Raw genomic sequence first — 22,681 nt, 5'->3', positions numbered from 1 at the left:
CCAGGCCGGCGGCGGCCGCACGCGGGGCGCGCCCAATCCGCGGCCGCCGGCCCGCCACGGCCCGCCTCCCGCGCGGACGCCCGCCAATCGCAGCCCGCCTCGGTAGACTCCTCCTCCTCCTTCTCTTCAGGGGGTCCTTCAGCTGCTGGGCGGGGGGGGGAAGTGTTCTTGCAGACGTTTCGTGGCCCGACTAGGGAATCTCATCAGGGCTTGCGGGAGGAGGAATGTGGGGACCTTGGTGCTCCCTGAGCTGGGTGTGTTTTGTTGCAGAGGTTTCGTGACCCAACTAGGGAATATCAGAGAGGAGGGGGAAGAGGAACAAATTGCAAACTGATGGCATTGATAATGTCACCTGGTTGGGTCATGAAATGTCTGTAGCTCAGAGAGCACCAAGGACCCCACAATCATAATCCTTCTCCTCCCCCAACTATGCTCCCTTCTAAAACTCATGATGTTACCTAGTTGGGTCATATAAAACGTCTGCAAGAAAACCACCCAGCTCAGAGAGGATCAAGGACCCCACGATCCTCCTCTTCCTCCTCTCTGCAAACTGATCACACTGATGATGTTACCTAGTTCGGTCATGAAATGTCTGCAAGAAAACTGCCCAGCTCAAAGAGCACCAAGGACCCCACAATCCTCCTCCTCCTCCTCCTCTTGCCCCACCCATGCTCCCTTTGAACACTGATAATGTTCCCTAGCTGGGTCACGAAACGTCTGCAAGAAAACCACCGAGGCCTGCAGGGAGCACCAAGGAAGGAGCCTTCCTGCCAACTACAGGGCTACAAACATTCCCCTTTATTCGTGTTATTCTTCGGGCCACTTAGTCGGGCGGCCCCGCCCACCGGGAGCCCCGCCCCGCCCACCGGGAGGCCCCGCCTCCGGGGATGGGAGCCCCTGTAGGACAAATGAGGGGCTCGTTGCGGCTTTCTCCCCCTCGGGCCGTCCTCCCCACGATGCAGCGTCCCGGTGCTGTTTTCCCTTGCGGGGCAGGAGGCGGGCCTCTGCCCGACGCAGTCCTTCTCCCGCAAAAATTCGTGGGAAAGGTCTTCCTACCCCACCCACGTTCCTACCCGGCTTTGCAAGGGGAGGGGGGAAAAAAATAATTCAGGCGTGCCCCGTGTGAGGCTCGAACTCACGACCTTCAGATTATGAGACTGACGCGCTGCCTACTGCGCCAACGAGGCTCCTGCCGAAAGCTTCGCTCCAGAGCCTCCTTGAGGCCAAGCCTGTCCTTTCCTTTTTTTGGATGCGGGGGAGCTGCGACAGTCCCGGATCACCCCAACCGCCGAGAGCTGGTCTCTCCTTGAAAGGAGACCCCTTTTCTCCGGGATTCCGAGCAAAAGAGTGCGAGTCAGGTCTGGCCGTTGGAAAACAACTCGCGGCTGCATGAAATCCTTTGGGAGGAAAAACAAACAAACAAACGTTTTCACTAATTTCATCAATGAAACAGGAGTTGCCTTCAGAAGTTGTGGGAGCTACTCCCCTGGAAGCTTTCAAGGAGAGACTGGCCAGCCCTCCGTCAGAAAGGGTGGAGGGTCTTCTGCTTCAGCAGGGGGTGGGTTGGACTAGATGACCTCCAAGGTCCCTTCCAACTCTGTTATTCTCTTCTGCGTAGTAATAGAATAGAATAGAATTCTTTATGGGCCAAATGTGATTGGACACACAAGGAATTTATCTTTGGTGTATATGCTCTCAGTGTACATAAAAGAAAAAATACAATAGAAAACAAAATTGCATTATATTTGCCTCTGTGCAGCGGGTCTTCAATGGGCCCACAGATGTCCCCAGGGCTTGTTTTTAACATCCCAGAGATTTTTGTCTTATTTTTACCAATATTTTGTATTCCACGTAATCCCTATATTCAATGCGTATTTAAAAATAACTTCCCTCGGACCTGTGCCTTACGCATTTAAAAATACAGGTTATGGTTAATAACGTTCCAGTGTGGCACAGAACTATTGCTAAGTTCAGTAATGGGCTGTGGGTTCAAAACAGGCTGATATACTACATAGCTGTATTGTAATGGATTGCAATGAGTTTCCGATAGTCCTTGACTTAGAATGGCAATTGAGCCCAACATTTCTGTTGCTAAGTGAAACCTTTGTTTAAGCGAGTTTTCCCCCATTTTTACAACCTTTCTTGTCACAGTTGTTAAGTGAAGCACAGCAGTTGTTAAATTAGCAACACGGTTGTTAAGTGAATCTGGCTTCCCTCATTGGCTTTGTTGCCAGGAGGTCGCAAAAGGTGACCACTGCAACTGTTATAAATCACGTGACCATTGGGAAATGATGCTGCAATGGTCGTAAGTGGGGAAAACAGCCATAAATCCAGTGGTGGGTTGCTACCAGTTTGCTCTGGATCAGGTGAATTGGTCGCGGCAGCAGCGGGAGGCTCCGCCCACCTACCCGGATGCTTCTGTGAGAGCACCCACGAGCGAACTGGTAGCAAAACACCCCCCCTTTTTTGGTGCCATATTCAGTGCGGTTCACTTTTCGATTTTCTCCAAAAATGCAATTCTGAGCACTTTTGCTTTGGGTTTAAATTCCATTAACTCAGTGGGATTTATTTCTGAGGAAGTCACATACATAACGGATGGCTTGTTGATAGGTTGAATCTTGCTTATTTACCTGCAGATGTTTCATGACCCAAACTAGGTAACATCATTCGTGCTAGCGATGTTGCCGCTGACTAGCACTGATGGCGTTACCTAGTTTGGGTCATGAAACGTCTTCAAGAAAACAAGCAAGTTCGGAGAGCACCAAAACCCCCTGAGCTACAAATATTCTCTTTTATTAATATACAGGTTGAATCTCATGATGTCACCGCCAAGGCAGGCGGCCAAGGAACCTTGAGGGAATGACTCATCATTGCTCTGACTCAATGCATTTTAAAAAATCAATCGTCATTAAAGATTCACCAGAGTCTGTCACATTGCTGCCACAAAGAAAGAGCCATTGCTATCAGATTATAGCATCTGCAATACAGAAGTCTAAATGTTTCAGGTTTAGCCACAATTAAACCCAAGAGATCACAATTAAAACCTTGCTTGCTGTCGCCTACATTCTTAGGTGGTCCAAAATTTTTGTGGAGGTCAAATGCTTCCTCCTCACCTCTTCCCCCCCCCTCCCCGCACTCTGACAGAAATGTACACCAAACCAGTCAAGTGATTTTAGGATGCAAAACAGAAAATGCTGCAACCTTTTCTTCCCATTGCTGGGAAATTCAGTCATGGGGAGAGCTGTGGTCTCTCAACCCTCAAAGGTGAAACTTGGTGGAATTTAATGCTAACATCACAGATGCTTTCCATATTTTCTTTGGAAACTCAGTATCTTCCATCCTATGTTATACTAACTATCCCTAAAAGCATATTTTCTAGTGCTTCACACCTGAATTCTTCTTAAACCAGGCTTTCAAATAGTTATTTCAATTAATTTATTTAAAACATTTCTATAGCTACCCATCTATTTCTGTAGCTGTCCACCAATGCTGGACAGCTCCCAATCAAACCCTCCTCCTAAAATTCACACCATTCGATTTCAAAAATCTAAAATGTGCCTTTTAGCCCTAATAGATGATGAAAGTGGAGAAAGGAATTGAGTTTATAGAGTGCATTTAATATGTAATCAGAGATTATCCAATAGGGTCAGGAAAGATGCTAAGCCCCAACAAACCAGTTATTTCGTGCTTTAACGCAACATTTGCTCCAGGCTTCCTAGTTCAAAAGCCGCTAAATTTGACAGAGGCGTGGTGCATTGTAGTTGTTGGACATAGGCATCCAAAACAATTTACAATCATCTCACGTGTGTGATGTGCCACATACATGACGACATCATTTATCAGCAGTTCCAGTTCTTGCATATGTCTTCTTTATTTTGCACACTCACTCACACACCCATGTTCCTCCTGCCAGGTGAATAATATGCCCCCTGGTCAAACAGCCTGACTAAAAAGATGATGCTAAGGAGTGGCCCATTTTATGCAGCATCTCTTTTCTATTCTTCAGACGCGAAGGAAATACACCAAAAGACTCTGTGCCAACAGCAGCAGCTTTATGGCTTTGATTATTTGTTGGGTTGTGTAGTCTTCCAGTGTGACAGGGACTAGAAACATTCGGGTCCTGTAGCAACCTGCCCCTTGGCAGCTGTCCCATTGCTCCGAAAGGGTTTGAAAGATGGGGTTTTTGACTCTCTTTGGGACAGTCTTGGTATGTTTCCCCTGGGCCATTCCTTGCAATGAGGATCTGCAAGTTCTTATGGATGATGAAGCGGATGACGAGCCTGTCAGTCGCAAGAATGGAGCATTATGCACCACAGGAAATCCTTGGCTTTTGAGTAACCAGGAATGAGGAGCCTGAACGTGGCAGCTGCCTTAGGGATCCCCAGTGGGGGAGGCAGATGGACGCCAGAGCATCCCACGTGGGCTTTCAGCTCTGAACGAGGTGCAAAATAAAAAGCAGATGCGAACAAAATAAACAACCACCCCCCTCCAAAAAAACCCAGAATATGCCAAAGAAGATGAGCCTGGGGAGGGAATCTTCCAGCATCTGCCGCAGAGCTCCAGGAGGCCAGGCTAGTTGAGGATGAGGATGATGGGCTCTGTAGATGATGGGCTCTGTAGCCCAGTTGTACACTAGGACGTTGGAAGTTGCATTTCTAACATAACCAGCAGCCTGCGAGCTGAGGAGGATGGAAAGACATCAGGCGTGGCCGGTTCAGCACGATGGGGCTCGTGATCCCTAAAACCTAGCATGTCAACAGGGCTGGGCCTCCTCCTCTGAGTCGCCATGGTAACCGCGGCGACCGGGAGGGGAGAAGCTCGTGCCCGACCCGCGCAAGCGCGCTGGCCTCCGCCCCTTCGCCAGCCTCCCCTCCAGACGCAGGGCCGGGGACGGCCGATTGCGCAGGCGCAGCTGGAGGCCGGGAAGCGCCGCGGCCTACTGCTTCTGCTTCTTCCAGCCTCCCTCCCTGTGACGTCAGACGCAGGGAGGCGGGGCGTCTCGGGTCAGCTGACCGCGGGCGGGCTGGAGGGGGGGGGTCAGGAGGAGGAGGAGGAGGCCGGGCGCCGCTGAGGAGCCCGCAGAGCCGCGGAGGGGAGCAGCCGCCGCCGCCGCCGCCGCGATGCCCTCGGAGAAGAGCTTCAAGCAGCGCCGCACCTTCGGTGGGCCCGGGGGCAGCCGGGATTGGGGGGGCCGCGGAGCCCGGCAGAGGCCTTTCCCCGTCTGGGGCGGCTGCGGGCGATGGGAGTTGGAGTCTTCCCTGAGAAAGACCGTTTGTGGGGGAGAGGATGGATTGGGGAGCGGGCTTTATGCGTAGCTTTGGTCCTGCTTTCCTTTGACCCCCGTTCCTTGGTCCTACACAACAGCCCTGCGGAGTAGGCCGGGAGGAGAGGGGAGGAGGAGGCCTCCCCGCCCTTCTTGCCTGGCACCTGGTCTGCGCCCCCACGAGCCTCTGGCCAAGAAGGAGGAGGGTCTCGGTGGAGGAAGGATCCCCGCACTGGGGGTCCAAAGACCCTCCTCCCCCAGCGCTTGGCATCTTCTGCCCCTCCTTGGCTCCCCGAGAATATTAAGTGAGAACCCCCTCCCCGAGTCCGACCCCCCCTCCCTCTTGGTGTGGGGCAGATAGCTGAAATCCCTCCCAATGGCCCCCCCAGGGTGCCAAGAGATGCCTCTCCATGGGGATCCCATTCCCCCCCCCCCGCAATTAAACCAAGCCTGAAGCTGGGGGGGGGGTGAACATGTCAGTGCAAGGCCTGTTTGTGCGGCTTCTTGGCATCCAGGTGTAAACAGGTCTGGCGCCCGTCACTTCCGCCTGGCAGGTGGGCATCGTGGGCTAGCTGGCACACCTTCCCTGGGAGCCAGGAGGGCACCGGGTTGCAAGTGCAGGTCAAGGTTAGGAGGATGCAGTGGGTCAGTCGGGCCATCTGGGTTATGGGGTGGGTGGCAGGGGCTACTGGGACCTTGTATTTGCTCTCTCCTTCCTCTGCAATTGTGGGGCAGGGGCGGGGAGGGGGGGAGAATAGTCCTGCAGTTGCCCAGGGAATCATCTGCTTCCTGGGCAATGCCAAGGTTCATGAAAGCCAATGCAAATCCTTTCCTGAGGTATCTGAGTAAGGAGACCTGATGGGCACCTCTGAAGGACCCCAGTTAGTTGTTGTGGTTGTGGAAACGTTGAATCACAGGTGATTATTTCACTAATTGCCTGGGTGACTGCAGTGCTCAGTGGCAGGTGACTTCTGACAGACCAGAGGCAGAAAAGCGGAAGAAAATACTGAGCATTTCCCTCCTCCCCAAAATATAAAAAATGGGTTTAATGATTGGGAGGAAAAAGAAATAATCGACTCTTGCAAGACTTGTGAATTGATTTATTTCCACTGGATTCTTTCTTTCTTTCTTTCTTTCTTTCTTTCTTTCTTTCTTTCTTTCTTTCTTTCTTTCTCTCTCTCTCTCTCTCTCTCTCTCTCTCTCTTTTTTTTTCTCTCTTTTTTTCTCTCTCGTTCTTTCTCTCTCTCTCTTTTTCTTTTCTTTCTTTCTTTCTCTCTCTCTCTCTCTCTCTCTTTCTTCCTTCCTTCCTTCCTTCCTTCCTTCCTTCCCTCCCTCTCTTTTGTATAAGACGGCTGTGTTTTGAGTGGTTGATTCTGTTTTTGTTCTGCCTAAACTGGTTTTCCTGCTTCTCTGGTAAGGCGGAAGAAGAACTGGCGCTTTGTTTTGTTTTTGTGCTGCTGAAAATGAAAGTAAAGGTCACATTTGCTGTTTGTTTTCCTTTTAGGAAATGAGCAATGCAAATAGGCCCATATCAAGGGGGGAGGAGGAAACCTTGCGTAGAACCTCTGGGGCATAGCAATACAAATAACCATTGGCGACCTTTGTATTTTTTGAAGAGGTTCATATTATACTTGGTTAAAGCGAATAGTTGATGTTAAACAAGCTTGATTGGTTTCTTTTTGAGGGATAGAACTTGGCAATGACTTTACTTTTTGTCTTTTAGAACAAAGAGTAGAAGATGTCAGACTTATTCGGGAACAGCACCCAACAAAGATACCGGTAAGTTGGCTTCAGACTGGTCTGTCTAATGGTGAGGCTCAATTAACAGTATCAGCAGTATCTGAGGGCTAAGGGGTCGACGATTTCAGTTGATGTAGTCATAATTAGTGAAAGATTAAACAATTAGTGTTGTTTATTTTAAAGAAGGATATGCATTTGCTTTGCTTCAGAGCTCGATTTCTGATTGCAGCTGGCTTTTCTTTTAATGTGTAACTGACTGGAGAAAGGAAATAGCCTGAAATAACAGGGAGAACTGGATTCACAAGCTTCCGGTTTATTTTGAGAGAGGGTGATCTAGAGCAGGGGTTCCCAACCTTTTCTATATTCCACACCCCTAGAACGCTTCTGATAGATTCTTGCACCCCTTACAAAAGTAAATAATTATATGCATATAATTATGCATATACACTATGATTTTGAAACTTCTAAACCCACGTTTCCCACCCCCTGGAATATCATCTCGCACCCCCAGAGTAGTGGTGAAATGTAAAATTTGTTACTACCTGTTCTGTGGGCGTGGCTTGGTGGAGGGGGTAATGTGACTGGGTGGGCGTGGCCAACTTTTTTCTACTTTTAAAAGCATTTTTCTACAACCTCTTTGGCTGAAGAGGAGGTAAAAAAATGCTTTTAAAAGCCTCTGATGCACAGCTGAGCTGCGCGATCATCAGAAGCTTTTTTTTTACTTTTAAAAGCATTTTTTCAGCTGAAGAAAAAATGCTTTTAAAAGTAAAAAAGTAAAATGCTTTTAAAAGTAAAAAAAAAAGCCTCTGATGATCGCGCGGCTCAGCTGGGCATGGGGGGTGCAGGGATTTTTGCTACTGGTTCTCCGAACCACCCGCCACCATCGCTACCAGCTCGGGCGATCCGGTCCAAACAGGGAGCATTTCACCCCTGCCCCAGGGGGTACGAGTACACCTACGGTAGTTGGGAAGGAAATGCAGAAGACTTTGAGAGCTTGTGTGGGAAATAGTGATAAGAGCTGGCTGGCCAGGCAGAGCCAATAACAGAACAACAGAGCTGGAAGGGACTGTGGTTCAACCCCTTGCTCAGGCAGGAAGCCCTGTACTGTTTCAGACAAATGGTTGTCCGATCTTTTCTTAAAAACCTCCAGTGTTCTTGGGCACTGAATCCGAGCCCAAGAACAGTTCTTTCCACCAGGATTTCTCAAAGACCTTGGAACCCCATCTGTTTTTGCTGATGTCAGCCTTTTGCTGCCCCTGTCCCTAGAGGTGCTTGGGCAGACCTTGGGAGGTGGGGAAGAGCATTGGAGTTAAGGGTATGCTCTGAATTGATTGCCTATTTCTGGGTTAAGCTGGACCACATTTCTGTGCTGTGGGGTGGTGTACCTAGCATAGAGGTGGGCTACCTCCCGGAGAGCTGCTGAGCTTGTACCCATTTTATCCTGAGCCTCTTCCAGGGAAAGATGCAGTTGCTTTCAAGAGCGTCTGGCGGGCTTTATTAAGAACATTTAACTGGAAGGGCCACGGCCAGCAAGGTTAAAATGACAACACTGAAAGAGAGGAAAGTACAAAGGGGATTTCCATCCTCCTTGCCAAAGCAGGATGCCTCTGGTCCAGAAACAGGCCCAGAGCGGGTGCGCCTGTGCTTGCCTGATACGCTGGCTCAGATCTTTGTGCAATTCTTGGGTAAATCCCATTGCAGGCAGTGTGCAGTTCGGGGAACCAGGAAGCGGCCACTCTTTTTAAGTTCTCTCGCTCACTGCAAAAGATAATATGAAACTCTCGTTTTCCAGCCATGTTCCCGCCCCTATCAGAGCAATGAGCAAAACCCAGAATAGCCTGACTGGCGTTGTCAGCATTGTAGACCAGCTGGGGGCTTACCCCACCCCCCACCCCCCTTCCTGCCCTTCCCTCTGGATTGTACAGATCAGTGGCTGATTAGGTTACCCCTCCCCCCATCCCACCCCGGGTTAAGGGGGTCTTCCATGTAGACCAATCTGGTGAGTCTTTTGCCCCTGATCCGTTTGCAATTTCAAGGAAGGAATTCAGGTCAGCTGCATGGAACAGACTCCTGAAAGGCCATTGGATGCAGCTGCTGAGATGGGCCTTGGCAATTTTTAAAATTTACTGACCTCTCCGTCATAAAAGTAACCTAGCAGAATCTGCCATCTTTGGGAATAGCCTGCTAACCGAAGCGTGTCTGGAATTGGATGAAGGAGTAATTTTCCATCGAATAAAGCAGTAAATAATTAAGGGATCGCCGTGCATTTGTTTTCATTTTCTTTGTTTGATAACTTACGTAATCGATTTGTTTGTTCATATATGTTGTAATAGAGTAGTTATAATCCACCCCATCTTCAGGGATCCAGGGCGGTTTGCAACATCAAACGGGAAAAAAACCAAAACAATAAATAACTAGATGAGAATTAGTGCAAGAAAACAAAATCAAGGCCCGGTAAAACTCAAGATAGCTATCATCATCAGCCAAAATTAAAATCAGCCTATTTAAATTTTCCATTTCCCCCCCCCCCCAGTGCCAATGTAGCAGAAAATTATCTAATTCTGTTTCCTTTCTAAACACACAGTCCTTTGTATAGAAATTATGAAAACTGTTACTTTACACAACATTGATTTTTAGGTTTGAAGGCCAAATAATCTTTTTTGTTTCCTTTTCTTTCCAAAAAAAGCTAACAATGGAAGAAGCAGTTGCATCCAGTTCCATTTTTATACCTGTCATATGATCTCTTTAGTCAAATCAACACTGCCCTATCTTAAGTAATGGCAGCAGTTCTGCTTTAAATAGGCTTACATAATCTCTTTCAATGGCACTTTTCTGTTTCTCAATGACAAAAAGTTGTTAAGATACCCCCTCTTTTGCTTAACAAAGATCCCGGTTATACCGGGCTATAAGGAGTAAGCGTTGTTCTGTAATAGCATTCAGATTGATTTTGCAGAGGATGTAGACATTTGTAAAAAATAATAATAATAATGCAACCGATAGAACTCTTTTGAGCTGATCTTCCTGCATAGACTTTGTCTGGGAGCCAATCCCATTGAAATGTATAATTTATATTGCGTGGGTGTGCATAGGATTGTACTATGAACATTTGGATGCAGTGCTTGGCTGATCAGTTCCTGTAGAAAAGAAATGCTGTTACTTTTCAGATTGAACAGCTTCCTTCTGGGGCCATATTTATTTATTTTTATTGTTTATTGTTTATATTTATATACCGCCCTATCTCCCAAAGGACTCAGCCAAAAAATGGCATCATTGGTCATGGGGGATTTCAACTTGCCATCAGCCGGTGTGTCGTCAACGGCGGCTCGGGAGTTCATGGCCTCCATGACGGCCATGGACCTGACCCAATTAATTGATGCCCCCACCCACGTCGGGGGAAGCACACTGGATCTGATTTTTGTCTCTGGACAGTGGTTGAGTGGTCTGGAAGTACGAGAATTAGCCATTGAACCTCTGTCATGGTCAGACCACTCCCTCCTTCGTCTGGACTTTCGGACCGCTGCTCCTCACCGCAGGGAGACGGGACCAATACGTTGGTTCCATCCCAGGCGACTGATGGATCCGGAGAGGTTCCTAATGGAGCTTGGGCCGCTCCATGGCGATCTGGCCCACGGCTCGGCCGAGGAGCTTGTTGCGGCCTGGGAACAGGCCGCGGTGGGCGCCTTGGACCGTGTCGTGCCTTTGCGGCGTCTGACCGGCGTAGATCTCAACCAGCTCCTTGGTTCTCCGAGGAGCTGAGGAGATGAACGCCGGAGAAGACGCCTAGAGAGCGCGTGGAGGTCCGGCCGTTCGAAGCTGACGAATACTAGTTAGGTCTTTACTCAGACCTATCTAGTGGCATTGAGGAGGCCAAGCGGGCCTATGTCTCTACCCTCATTGCGTCAGCAGAGAACCGCCCAGCCGCCCTGTTTAGGGTGACTCGCTCCTCCTTAACCAGGAGGGTTGCGATGACCCTTACAGGGTTGTGCTGAGGATTTCAGCAGGTATCTGTTTGACAAAATCGCTCAGCTTGGACGGTCTGGACCAAAACTGGGTAGTTTCGGGCGAGGTGACGGAGGCTAGTCTTGTTGAGACCATCTGGGAGGAGTTTGACCCTGTGGCTCCGAGGACATGGACAGGTTGCTGGGGCGGGTGAATGCCACCACATGTTTATTGGACCCGTGTCCCTCCTGGTTGGTGCTGGCCACCCGGGAGGTTACACGAGGCTGGCTCCAGGATTGTTAACGCTTCTGAGGGAGGGTGTTGTTCCCACCGCCTTGAAAGAGGCGGTGGTGAGACCCCTCCTCAAGAAGCCTTCCCTGGACCCAGCTGTTTTGAGTAACTATCGTCCAGTCTCCAAACTTCCCTTTGTGGGGGAGGTTGTTGTGGGTGTGGGGGGGCACCAGTTACCCCAGTACCTGGATGAATCTGTCTATCTAGACCCGTTCCAGTCCGGTTTCCGACCCGGGTACAGCACTGAGACAGCTTTGGTCGCATTGGTGGATGACCTCTGGAGGGCCCGGGATAGAGGTTATTCCTCTGCCCTGGTTCTCCTTGATCTCTCAGCGGCTTTTGATACCATCGACCATGGTATCCTGCTGCGACGGTTGGGGGGATTGGGTGTGGGAGGCACCGTACTTCGGTGGTTCTCATCCTATCTCTCCGACCGATCGCAGACGGTGTTGGCAGGGGGGCAGAGGTCGACCTCGAGGCGCCTCCTTTGTGGGGTGCCACAGGGGTTGGTTCTCTCGCCTCTCCTGTTCAACATCTACATGAAGCCGCTGGGCGAGGTCATCAGTGGTTTTGGGGTGAGTTATCAACTGTACGCGGATGACACCCAGCTGTACATTTCCACCCCTGACCACCCCAATGAAGCTGTTGAAGTGTTGTCTCGTTGTGTGGAGGCCGTACGGGTCTGGATGGGGAGAAACAGGCTCAAGCTCAACCCCTCCAAGACTGAGTGGCTGTGGATGCCGGCATCCCGGGACAGTCAGCTGCAACCGGCTGACTGTTGGGGGCGAATCATTGGCCCCAATGGAGAGGGTGCGCAATTTGGGGGTTCTACTGGATGGACGGTTGTCCTTTGAAGATCATTTGGCGACCGTCTCCAGGAGAGCTTTTTACCAGGTTCGCCTGGTTCGCCAGTTGCGCCCCTTTCTAGACCGGGATGCCTTATGCACGGTCACTCATGCCTCGTCACTTCTCGCCTGGACTACTGTAACGCTCTCTACATGGGGCTCCCTTGAGGTGCACCCGGAGACTTCAGTTAGTTCAGAATGCAGCAGCGGGTGATAGAGGAGCCACTCGTGGCTCCCATATAACACCGATCCTGCGAGGCTGCACTGGCTACCTGTGGTTTTCGAGTGCACTTCAAGGTGTTGGTTACCACCTTTAAAGCGCTCCATGGCATAGGACCGGGATATCTTGGGACCGCCTTCTGTTACCACATGCCTCCCACCGACAGTGCGCTCTCATAGAGGGCCTCCTCAGGGTGCCGTCAGCCAGACAGTGCAGGCTGGCGACCCCAGGGGAGAGCCTTCTCTGTGGGGCACCTACCCTCTGGAATGAGCTTCCCCAGGACTTGACAACTTCCAGACCTCCGGACTTTTCGCATGAGCTTAAAACATATCTATTCTTTCGAGCAGGACTGGCTTAATAGGGTTTTAAATATGGATTTTATTGGGGTTTATTTTATATTTCATATTGTATTTTAAATTTAGGCTATTGGAATAAGTTTTTTAAAATATTGTTTTTATTGAATGTATTGTCTTTATTTTATCTGCCTTGTTCACCGCCCTGAGTCCTCCGGGAGAAGGGCGGTATACAAATTAAATTATTATTTTTATTATTATTATTATTATTATTATTGCCTCAGTGGCCTCAAAGAGCAGAGATAAAATCTTTGCAAATGTTGGAATGATGAGGAGGAGGAGGATTATCTGTAGTGCTTTTTATTTAAAACATCACTTTTGCTACTTCCATGATATCTCCTGCAATTGCCTCTTTCTTCTCATTTTAAACCTGTCATGATAATTCTGGACACACTTCAGCAGAGTTTTCATTAAAATAAAGGCAATTATGTAGATTCACAAACCTAGGTGCACCCTTTGTGTTGTTCAAGGTGTTGGTTTTAAAACAATGCTGAGTAGGAATCACAGGTATTGGCATGGTTTGGGGAAACGTAGTTCCATTTTGTGCCAACCAAGATATGAAAATGTGAATTAAAGTTGCACGTCTATCGTGTTCCAGCATTTGCTTCTACTCTTGGCATCTTTTCCAGGTAATTATCGAAAGATATAAAGGAGAAAAGCAGCTTCCCGTTCTGGACAAAACAAAGTTTCTTGTCCCAGATCACGTCAACATGAGTGAGCTTATCAAGATAATCAGGTATTTAACCTCTAGTCATTTGCATGCAGATTCACGTTTTGTGATACCTAAGAAACAGAAGGTTTCCTTACCTTGGGCCACCAGGTTTTATTGGGACCCTGTTGGCTAAGAACTGTTAAGAACTATTAGGAAGGTGCTAAGCCCAGGCAAGCTACTGTAGTGGATTCCACAAGGCTCAGCTGACTTGTGGCAAAACCCAGATCTTAAACACAGCCTATCCTCCGCTTACTCAGGGGTAAAGCTGCAGAGGGACAGGGGCTGTTGGGCTTTGCTGCCTGAAAACTGATTTTAAAAAAGATTTTATTTAGTTCATGTTTGTCCCAAAGGTGCTTTTTTCCAAAAAGTGACAGGACTTCCTTGGTTTTTTTCCCTTGAAAACGTTTTGCTTCTCATCCAAGAAGCTGCTTCAGTTCTGGTGGGGAAATGTAAGGATTCATATTCTTTGCAGTCGTCTACTCTGAAGGTCGGTGAATCTTCCATTTCCCCACCAGAACTGAAGCAGCTTCTTGGATGAGAAGCGAAACGTTTTCAAAGGGGAAAAAAAAACCAAGAAAATCCAGTCGCCTTTTGGAAAAGCACCTTTGAGACAACCGTGAGCTAAATAAAACCTCCATAGACCATTGCTGGTTGGGAATTGAGAAGCGGGGGGTGGGGGAATCTATTCCAACCTGAGCAAACGAGGTGGAACCTGCCTGGAAAAAAATCCCAGGGTCCATTCAGTGCATTGATGGGGGGGGGGGGGGATTACGTTTTGTCAGCCCATTCAAAATCTGTGAATGGCCTTTGTGAGCCTGTCTGGCTTTGTCCTGGCGGTGGCAGGTATCCAGTCCCTGGAGGTCCCCTCGAAAGGGAGAGGCAGAGAAATGCTTGGGAAGATCAGCTTAGCTGAATGATCATTTCCGGATGCGATAAAAAGGAGGAGACTGTCATCCATTTGGGAGTTCCCAAGGCCAGGCAGGGCGCTGGTGCTGGTGCTGGTGCTGGTGCTGGTGCTGGTGCTGGTGCTGGTGCTGGTGCTGGTGGCACCCCTTTCCTGAAGGGCTTCCTTTTCCTTTCCAGACGGCGACTGCAGCTGAATTCCAATCAAGCTTTCTTCTTACTGGTGAACGGACACAGCATGGTGAGCGTCTCCACACCCATTTCGGAGGTGTACGAAAGCGAAAAGGATGAAGACGGATTCTTGTACATGGTGTACGCCTCTCAGGAAACGTTTGGCATGAAATCCTCCATGTAAACACCTTGCCCCCCTCGGCCTTGTAGCCTAGCCTAGTTTTTACCTTCCCCTTCTTCCCTTCCCCTTCCCTGCCCTTTTGCCCAGGAAAAAGAAAGGGATGTCGCGCCACTGATCTGCTCAGAGTAGTTGTGCTTTGCGGGATGTTCTTAAAGTCCTTTCCTTTTTGTTTGTAAATATTTAACAGACGAGTGCCAGTACGGACAAGCAGCCCAGCTTTGTAGACTTGCTATACGTTTGCACAGGCATACTTGCTTTTTAAAAGCCTCTGGAATTGGAGCAAGACCATAACATGCATGTTGACAATAATAATAATAATAATAATAATAATTTTTTTAAAATGTTGGCGTTAATCAAATCATAGGAACTGGGCTAAATGTTAAAAGTAGCCAACTGAAATACATCTGTGTGATATATCCTGTTAATTTATATTTCGGCTCCATAAAAACTGCTTTTCCTTAAAGGTAGGGAAGGTCTTCCTTTCCCGGCTTCTTGGTGTTTGGAAAAACAGTGTACGGGGGAGGGGGTGGCGGGTGCGGGGAGAAGAGAGAGAAGGGTTAATGCCCTGGTATTGCTACTTCAGTCAATATCAGCAAAACGCCAGATTGCTAACTATATACCAAGCATAGCTTTAGTTTAGAAAATGTGTATTTTAAAAATTAGGTTATGTACTTAACAGTTAAGAACGTTACTCTAATATATTTGTATTCTGTCGTGCATCTTTTTTTTTTTAATCGCAAGCCGCCCATCTCGCCCTTCGAAAAGAGGGCTTCCTTTTACCCTTCAAATGGTGGTAACAGATGCAAGCCATCAGGTGCAGGCAAAGGCAAAGCTTTTCAGCCATTATAATTGTGTCTTTCTGTGCACATCTATGTGTATCTTCATCTTTTTACCCGCTGAGTTCTTGAACTGGGACAGGTGGAACCAAGACAGAATCTGCGTTGCACCCGTAACTGAAAACCTTGGTTTCCTTCCGTTTTAATTTCACACTGAACATAAATTTCACTTTATTAAAGTCTAGACTGTATATCTAAAATGACCAGGAGTGTGTGTGGATTTGATGGCTACAGCTTTGTACCTGCTGCAGGTTGACTGGATTTTCATTTTGTTGCCGAGTCCTGTGCAAAAGTATTTCAGATATCCGTTTGGGTTCTTCAGAAATGTAAACTTACTGTTGTTTATATGTAAGTGGGATGGTGTTCTAGAGCAGGGGTCTCCAACCTTGGCAAGACTTGTGGACTTCAACTCCCAGAATTCCTCAGCCAGCAAAGCTGGGAGTTGAAGTCCACAAGTCTTAAAGTTGCCAAGGTTGGAGAGCCCTTTTCTAGAGAGCTCACTTCCAGCAAGAAATCTTACTAAAATCTCAGCCCGTTGAAAGGCTCGGCCTGCTAGCCAGCTTGTCGCTTGGGATTCACCTATTCGGGGTTTGGTTTCAAAATGGTCCCTGTGAGAGCTCATTGTATACCTGTGATGTCTTCTGTGCAACTTAACTTCTACACACAGACCGCCCTTTTTAAGTATGGAACGGCTGTATCTCGTTGCTTTCTTTTGAAAAGCCTTGTTGTGGGTGCTCCACCCCAACTGGTGGTAAGGTTGTTCTAAAACTGCCCATCCAAAGCCTCGCGCCATTGTTCCTGTGCTATGTCATGGGTGACAGCTGACTGAATGGCTGTGGGCTTTTTCAACATTGAAACCCAGTGATGTTATATAACACCGGAAATTGGCATAGTTGCCTCTGGCCTGGTTGCTTGAAACCAGACCTGGTCAAATCCCGGGCCACCGTTGCTGCTAACTGGGCTGGGTGGGATTTCTGAGCCATGATTCTAACGCAGCAAGAAAAAAATTGGGACTCCAAAGGCTGTAAGAAAGGACAGGCCTGCTGAGGATTACGGCAGGGCCCCCACTTCCTGGGCCATGGATTGATAAAGGTCCGTGGCCTGTTAGGAACCGTGCCACACAACTGGAGATGAGCAGCAGGTGAGCAAAACTGCACACGTGGGATCTAGGTTAAGCCCTCCTCCTCTCCCCCTCCCTGTCTGTGAAAAAATGGTATTTCACGAAACCAGTCTCTGGTGTCAAAAGGTTGGGGCACCCGCTTGCTTATGGTTCAGCCCAGGCTGCAGCGTGGCCTTGCCTTCTGCAGAAAGCAAAGAAACCAAGTTCAGTGCAGTTTGCCCACGATTCCCACTTCTGAAGATGCCCTCTGCCAGTCTGTTGCTGGAAGTGATTAGCCCGCTCCAAGTGTTATCATCTTTAGCCTCAAGGGGAGGGGGAAAAAAACCCATCAACGAGAATGACTGGAAAGACACTGCGGTCTTTTATTTGTTTTTCAGTACATTAAATTTACTCGGATAAAAACATTCTAAAAATGTACAATTTTACCTTTAACAAAGTATAATAAAACATAAAAATCCCAATACCAGAATACTTGACATTTACAGTTCAAAATCATATTAGGTAAATATTAAATATTTACAAAACTTTTTGATATTTATATAAAGTTTCGTGCACATTTTGTAATACTAGGAGTAAAAGAAATGGCTCGAAACGGGCAAAAGGCATCCCTTTTGCTCCAAACGGAAAGTTAAAACTGGAAAACATGTTAACCTGCCATTGGGGGACATAAATGCTTCCTATTAACAGTTAGAATTCAGTTTACGGAGAGAGATGTGGATAGTGGTAGCTTTCTGAATTGCTGGCTTCTTTAATTCCTGCTTCCAGGTACAGCCCATTAATAAGAGGGTGCAGATACGTCATAAGGAATCTGATCATTTTAGGGTCATTTCAGCCTTAAAATGAAGTGCATCTGCCAAAGCGTTTCCTCTAGGTGTCTAGGAGTGTTTATTTAAGGACAATATGGAAGGCATTTTCAACAGAAACTAGAAAGCTGCTCTCTTAATCGGAGGCTAGCTCAGAGTCTTGTAGTGCTCCATTAGGTTCTCATCGATTATAGTAAACCCCACACCTGGCAGGTATCCTACAGTACAGTCAATGAAAATAGCCTTCCTTCAAAGCAGACGGTCTCGTGTTTTTTTTTAAAGTAAGGAAATGCTTCGTCCCCTCTAGGCAAGGATTTTGGGCAATCCTGCATGATGTGCTGTTTTTGTTAACAACGTGGATTGAGTCACATTCCTTCAAGTCCTTCAGTGCAAAGTTGCAACCAAACTGAGGCACGCAGTTAGTTATGTTCTAAGAAAGTGTTTTAATTGTTCTTGCACGTGAGGCCTGCGGTGGGCATCTACTCCTACATGAAACACTGCCAAACACTTCTGAATAGTGGAGAATATGAATGGAGAACTACAAGGCAAACCTAATACTTTCAGAGGCAAACCAGGAAAACTCAGATCAGGTTTTCTTCTGGGGATTCCGCTGCATTTCCTCTGCAATTATATTATCAAAGCAGTTCTCTTTGAAAGTTGGATGGCTGAGCGAGTGGGTCTTTTTTTCCATGGGGGAAAAAAAAATCACATTTTTAAAATTCCGCAGATGTAACAGACAAGTTTCTAGAGGCTTCCCAATTAAGAAAACTAATAAGGTTTTTATTCTGCTAAGCTTGTGGGATGATAGGATTCCTTTTTAATGGACATTTGGCTCTTAGCGTATATTTCAGACTACTAAAAGTATTTTCACCTTTAAGAGTAAATATGAACTGAAAGATGTAATAACCAAGGCAGGTTGCTTCTATTCATGGCAAGGTCATTAAGGCCACGTAAATTGCTGAGTTCCCATCCACTCTGAATACAGGTTTTTTTTTAAATTTTCCTAACAGGTGACCATGTACAGCAGCAGCCTCAATCATTCGGGGCACTACAAAATAAATTTTACACTTTATGATCCTGACACACTGATTTTAACAGCAGCCATGTTATTACCCCAGAGTTTGGAGCGAATAAAGTTCAACTAACTTTTAAGTCTGTCTCGCACCCGTCTAACTAACCCTGTTTTGGTGAAGCCGAAGTGAGGAGATGAGAACCGAATACTCCATTGCATAGAAATAACGGAGGTCAGATCCAGGCCTGTTGGAATACCAGTGTCCAAGGCAATAGACCAGCACAGGAGTGGAACTCGCCACTTCTTTACAGAAAGCAGAGAGTAAGTTTTGACACTGCCACTCCTGCTCTTCAGAAGGGGGCTGTCTTCTACTACAAAGCAGCGCATTAAAAAATGTGGAGAGAGACCCAGCCGGTCCCGTCCTACATGACTAAAGAGTTGAGGCAGCCCAGATGATAAAGCAAGGAGTGCAGCAGGGAGAATGAATTCTTCAAAAAACATTGCCTCCCTTTGACAGGTAAAAATCCACATTGTTTCAACCCCCTTTGGATAAGCGCTACTGGCTGCTACTTCGCTACCAAAGCTAAATTTTTTATAGCCCACATCAAATGAAAGAGGCAAACTATAAAACTTCCCTAAATAATGAAACGGTATGCTACTGTACTTTGTATTTGACGCTGTGCCTTCTAAGCCCAACAAATTCCTGTAAGAGTCTGAATTTTAAAATTTATTACAGATGCAGAACACCATTTCCTACGGCAGAAGCCGCTGAATTGTTAACACTTCCTTAAATCGTAGAAGAGAATTTAAAAAAAAAATACCACTGAGTCTCTGGCACTAGACCCTTGGAGACTTAACTTTAATCCACCGCTGGTAAGTTAGTCCTACGTTAAGAGGAATTGCTGACCAACGTGGTATATAACTGTTTCCAGAATGAAGCAGTCACCTCTGTTCTTTGGGAAGAGAAAGAGGGTTAAGTTTTTTTTCCTTTATTAGACGACCACATAGCCTGCTGGTGCCTGTTTCCAACATCTCTTCCCCTCACCTCAGTTTGCTAGAAGTGCAGATAGTCAGAACAGAATTATACATTCTTCCGTAGTGCAACCCTTTAAAATCCCAGAGTGTAGTGCCTGATTTATTTTGAGAGGAAGGAAAAAAAAAAAGGAGATATGTTTAACTAGCTTCCGAGGTTAAGAGTCCAGCAGGCGAATGGCAACGGTTGCACCACCGGCCTTTTAGCTCTCACTCCAACTCCAGATTATAACGTAGCTGCCCAGGAGTTTAATTTTCCAGCATGGAAGGTGAAATTATGGCAACATTCTTCGGCAAAAGTGCAGCAGTTTCTATACAACAAGAAAAGACAGTTGGCCAGTCTCGCCTATCTTCGGGGAGATCCAACGTTAAAATCTGTTTTGGCAATTCAGGAAAAAAAAATGGGCTTGGAAGCCCCTCCCCCCGCCCCCCTCTCCTAAAGTTTCATTTCCTTCCTAGGGTTGAAGTAGAGCACCTTTGGATTAAAAAAATAACATTAATAAGCTCAAGAGATAGACTCCCAATCTGAAGTTCCCTAATTATTTCATGGCCATTTTGCCATCACAAAATATTGCATCTGAAGTTAAGCTCAGTCCGTGGACTCTAAACTCTCAGCCGGGGGAGCGTATTTTAACCGAAATGTACCTGAAGGAAAAAGAAGGAAGGTTAAATTAGCAGAGTTTTGCAATCCAGGTTGTAAGAATCCCAGTTCAGATTCACAGATTCTCAGACATTGGGGACACCATACAGGCAGTCCCAGACTCGCAACCACAATTGGGAGCAGAACTTCCACTGCCAAGCAATGAAGTTGTTACGTGAGTCATGCCCAATTTTACAACTTTTGGTTGAGTGAATCCCTGCTTAACAACCATTGACTTTGCTTGGCGGAAGCCAGCTGGGGAAGTCGTAAGTGGGGATCACGTGACCCCGGGAAGCTCCACCCCTCAATCATAAATACATGCCAAGCGTCCCAATTTTGATCCCAGGAAGGTGGGGATGCTACGCGCATTGTACGAGTGAGGACTGCTCCCAAGTCACTTTTCAGGGCTGCTGTAACTTCAAACAGCCGCTAAACAATTGGTTGTAAGTCAAGGACTCCCTGTAAATTGCTCATCTTATAGACCGTTTTCTGAAGGAAGTCGAGACATCCTTATGAGCCGTGGTGGTTAGAATGCAGTACTGCAGGCTAATTCTGCCGACTGCTCGCTGGCTGCCTGTAATTTGGCAGTTTGATCCTGACCGGCTCAAGTCTGACTCAACCTTCCATGCTTCTGAGGTGGGTAAAATGAGGACCCAGATTGTTGGGGGCAAGAGGTTGGCTCTGTCAGTGCTATAAAGCACTGTGAAGCGGTATATCAGTCTAAGGGCTATTGCTATCTTGGGGGGCTGCACTAGCTGCCTTCCCATCTCAGCTCCTCGGGCGGGACCCTTCAGCTTCTCCTGTGTTACAGAATGCTAAAAAATGATCTATTTTTTAGAGTCTGCCTTTCTTCTCAGAGTTCAGGAGACCGGTCCTCAGGATAACCTTCTAAAGTAGACAGGGCAGAGGATGGGGGACTGACATCCAGGCCTTCTGCGCCCCAGGCTGTGTCCTTCACAACCCCAGATCAATGCTTCTCCTAGGGCCATTTAGGGACTGGATCAAATCTGGCAAAGAACGGCAAATTCACGCTCGCGTTTTCAACAGGGTTCTTTGTCCCTCCTGGTGCCCACAACCACAGTCCCCGACTGCCTTTTTGGGGGGCAGCCCCATCCACCTCTGACAAGCCACCTCCCTCCTCACCTTGTCGATTGAAATCCATCGGTGGCTGCTTGCAGTCTTGAGCTCGGTGGCCGCTGGCTCCACAGTTGTAGCAGGAGAGGTTCCCGGGTTTCTTGTGTCCTGAGCCACCGCTGTTGTTCACCATCCCCTGGGCCTGGTACACCCCTGCGGTGCCGGCCATGAAGCTTTGCATGGGGGGCACCGCAAAGGCGGACTGTCCGCTCATGAGGGAGTCCGGCGTGGGGCCGCCGCCATACGGGGAGTGGACCATAGGGAAGGCCGAGCTGCTGTTGTACTGCTGGGGGTTGACGTAGCCGTTGCTGCACAGAGGACTGAAGGGCAGGAAGGGGAACGTAAACATGGACGGCCCTGAAAAGGGGTGCTGGAAGTAGTTCGTGTAGCTCACAGTCATGCCACTGGAGCCACAGTTCCCGCTGCAGCCGCAGGAACTGCAGACCATGCAGCCGGGCGGTTGCTGATGCTGGTGGTGGTGGTGATGGTGGTTGTTCTGGTTGGGGACGGGCATGTTCCCCGCAGAGCCGCCCCCGCCGTAGAAGCTGTTCTCCGCAGCCGAGGACAGCGTGGGGCTGGAGCTCGGAGGGGGGCAGCTGGGCAGGCTGCCCATGTTGGCGAAGGAGGTGGCGAGGTGGCTGCTGGAAGACGCGGCGGGGTTGCTGTTTGCGCAGAAGGTGCTGCTGGGCATGGGGGCCACCGGCATGCCGCTCATGGCGGAAAAGGCCACTTTGGTGTTGGCGGTGTAAAGAGCCGTCCGGGGGCTGATTATTGCTGGGGAGACGCTGAATTGCATACTATTGGAGCAGGACGGCTGCCCCGCCAGGGCGGCATCGGTGGGCACGGACGAGGAGACCAGCAGCTTGATGGGGGGGCGTGCCATGTGGAAGACCGTGCTTGAGGTGACGGTGGCCGTGGTGCTAGTTTCCACCAGGATGCCCGGGGGCTGGGATGGTTTCGCCATTCGATCCAGTGCGGGCGCGTGGACCAATTTGGATCGGGGGCCGAAATGAATGGAAGGTGCGGAGGGGCCATTTTCAGGGACCGCTGAGAGCACCTGGAGGGGCTGATGCGGAGGCACCGGGATCCGATCCACCAGGGTGTTTCCAAAGCTCTTCTCCATCTTGACGCTGTTCTGGGCGGGCCCACCTGAGAACTTTGTCCTGTCCTCTAAAGGTAAAAGCGAGTGCATAGGTGAAGAAAGAAGCTTCAGGTCTGCATTTCCATGCTCGGATTTGTGCATAGAGTTTAATATTCGAATCGGAGTGGCCTTCATCTGTCCTGGCAAGGAGTGGTGAGCCGTCGGACTAGACCCCAACTCGTTCTGTACGGGCAAAACCTGAGCGGTGGGCCGGGCCGAGCTGGAGCCAAAGTGATTCAGGATCATGACTGGCTTCTCCTTCTCTGAGGGCTCCGGGTGGATCTCCACACCTGTAAGGCAAAGGGGATCAGCTTCAGCACACCGACCGAGGGAGGCCCAGGGGCT

At 48.4% G+C, this 22,681-nt stretch overlaps 2 protein-coding genes and 1 non-coding gene across 5 annotated transcripts in view; 1 reads left to right on the top strand and 2 right to left on the bottom strand.

The window, feature by feature from the left end:
* Positions 1 to 1,114: 1,114 nt before the first annotated feature.
* On the bottom strand, positions 1,115 to 1,187 carry TRNAM-CAU (transfer RNA methionine (anticodon CAU)). Its single transcript has one exon. It is a non-coding gene; the product is annotated as a tRNA-Met (tRNA).
* Positions 1,188 to 5,012: 3,825 nt separating this feature from the next.
* Positions 5,013 to 15,654, top strand: MAP1LC3B (microtubule associated protein 1 light chain 3 beta). The gene is made up of 4 exons (XM_058154863.1): positions 5,013 to 5,160; positions 6,987 to 7,042; positions 13,281 to 13,387; positions 14,447 to 15,654. Exons 1-4 carry the CDS (start codon positions 5,121 to 5,123, stop codon positions 14,619 to 14,621), a joined length of 378 nt encoding a protein of 125 aa, XP_058010846.1. The 5' UTR covers positions 5,013 to 5,120; the 3' UTR covers positions 14,622 to 15,654.
* Positions 15,655 to 16,803: 1,149 nt separating this feature from the next.
* ZCCHC14 (zinc finger CCHC-type containing 14) overlaps positions 16,804 to 22,681 on the bottom strand; it is a 34,302-nt gene continuing 28,424 nt past the window's right edge. The window contains exons 12-13 of one of the 3 annotated variants that reach the window (XM_058154860.1): positions 21,205 to 22,626; positions 16,808 to 19,732 (exon numbers count right to left, since the gene is read on the bottom strand). In XM_058154860.1, the coding sequence (XP_058010843.1) occupies positions 19,671 to 19,732; positions 21,205 to 22,626 (1,484 nt within the window). In that variant the 3' untranslated portion in view covers positions 16,808 to 19,670. Of the gene's footprint in view, positions 22,627 to 22,681 lie in introns of all 3 variants that reach the window. The other 2 variants (XM_058154862.1, XM_058154859.1) reach the window with 2 other exon arrangements.

This window comes from Ahaetulla prasina, chromosome 12, assembly GCF_028640845.1.
Source record: "Ahaetulla prasina isolate Xishuangbanna chromosome 12, ASM2864084v1, whole genome shotgun sequence".
Classification (NCBI taxonomy): domain Eukaryota; kingdom Metazoa; phylum Chordata; class Lepidosauria; order Squamata; family Colubridae; genus Ahaetulla; species Ahaetulla prasina.
This window is presented reverse-complemented; position numbering and strand designations above follow the sequence as displayed.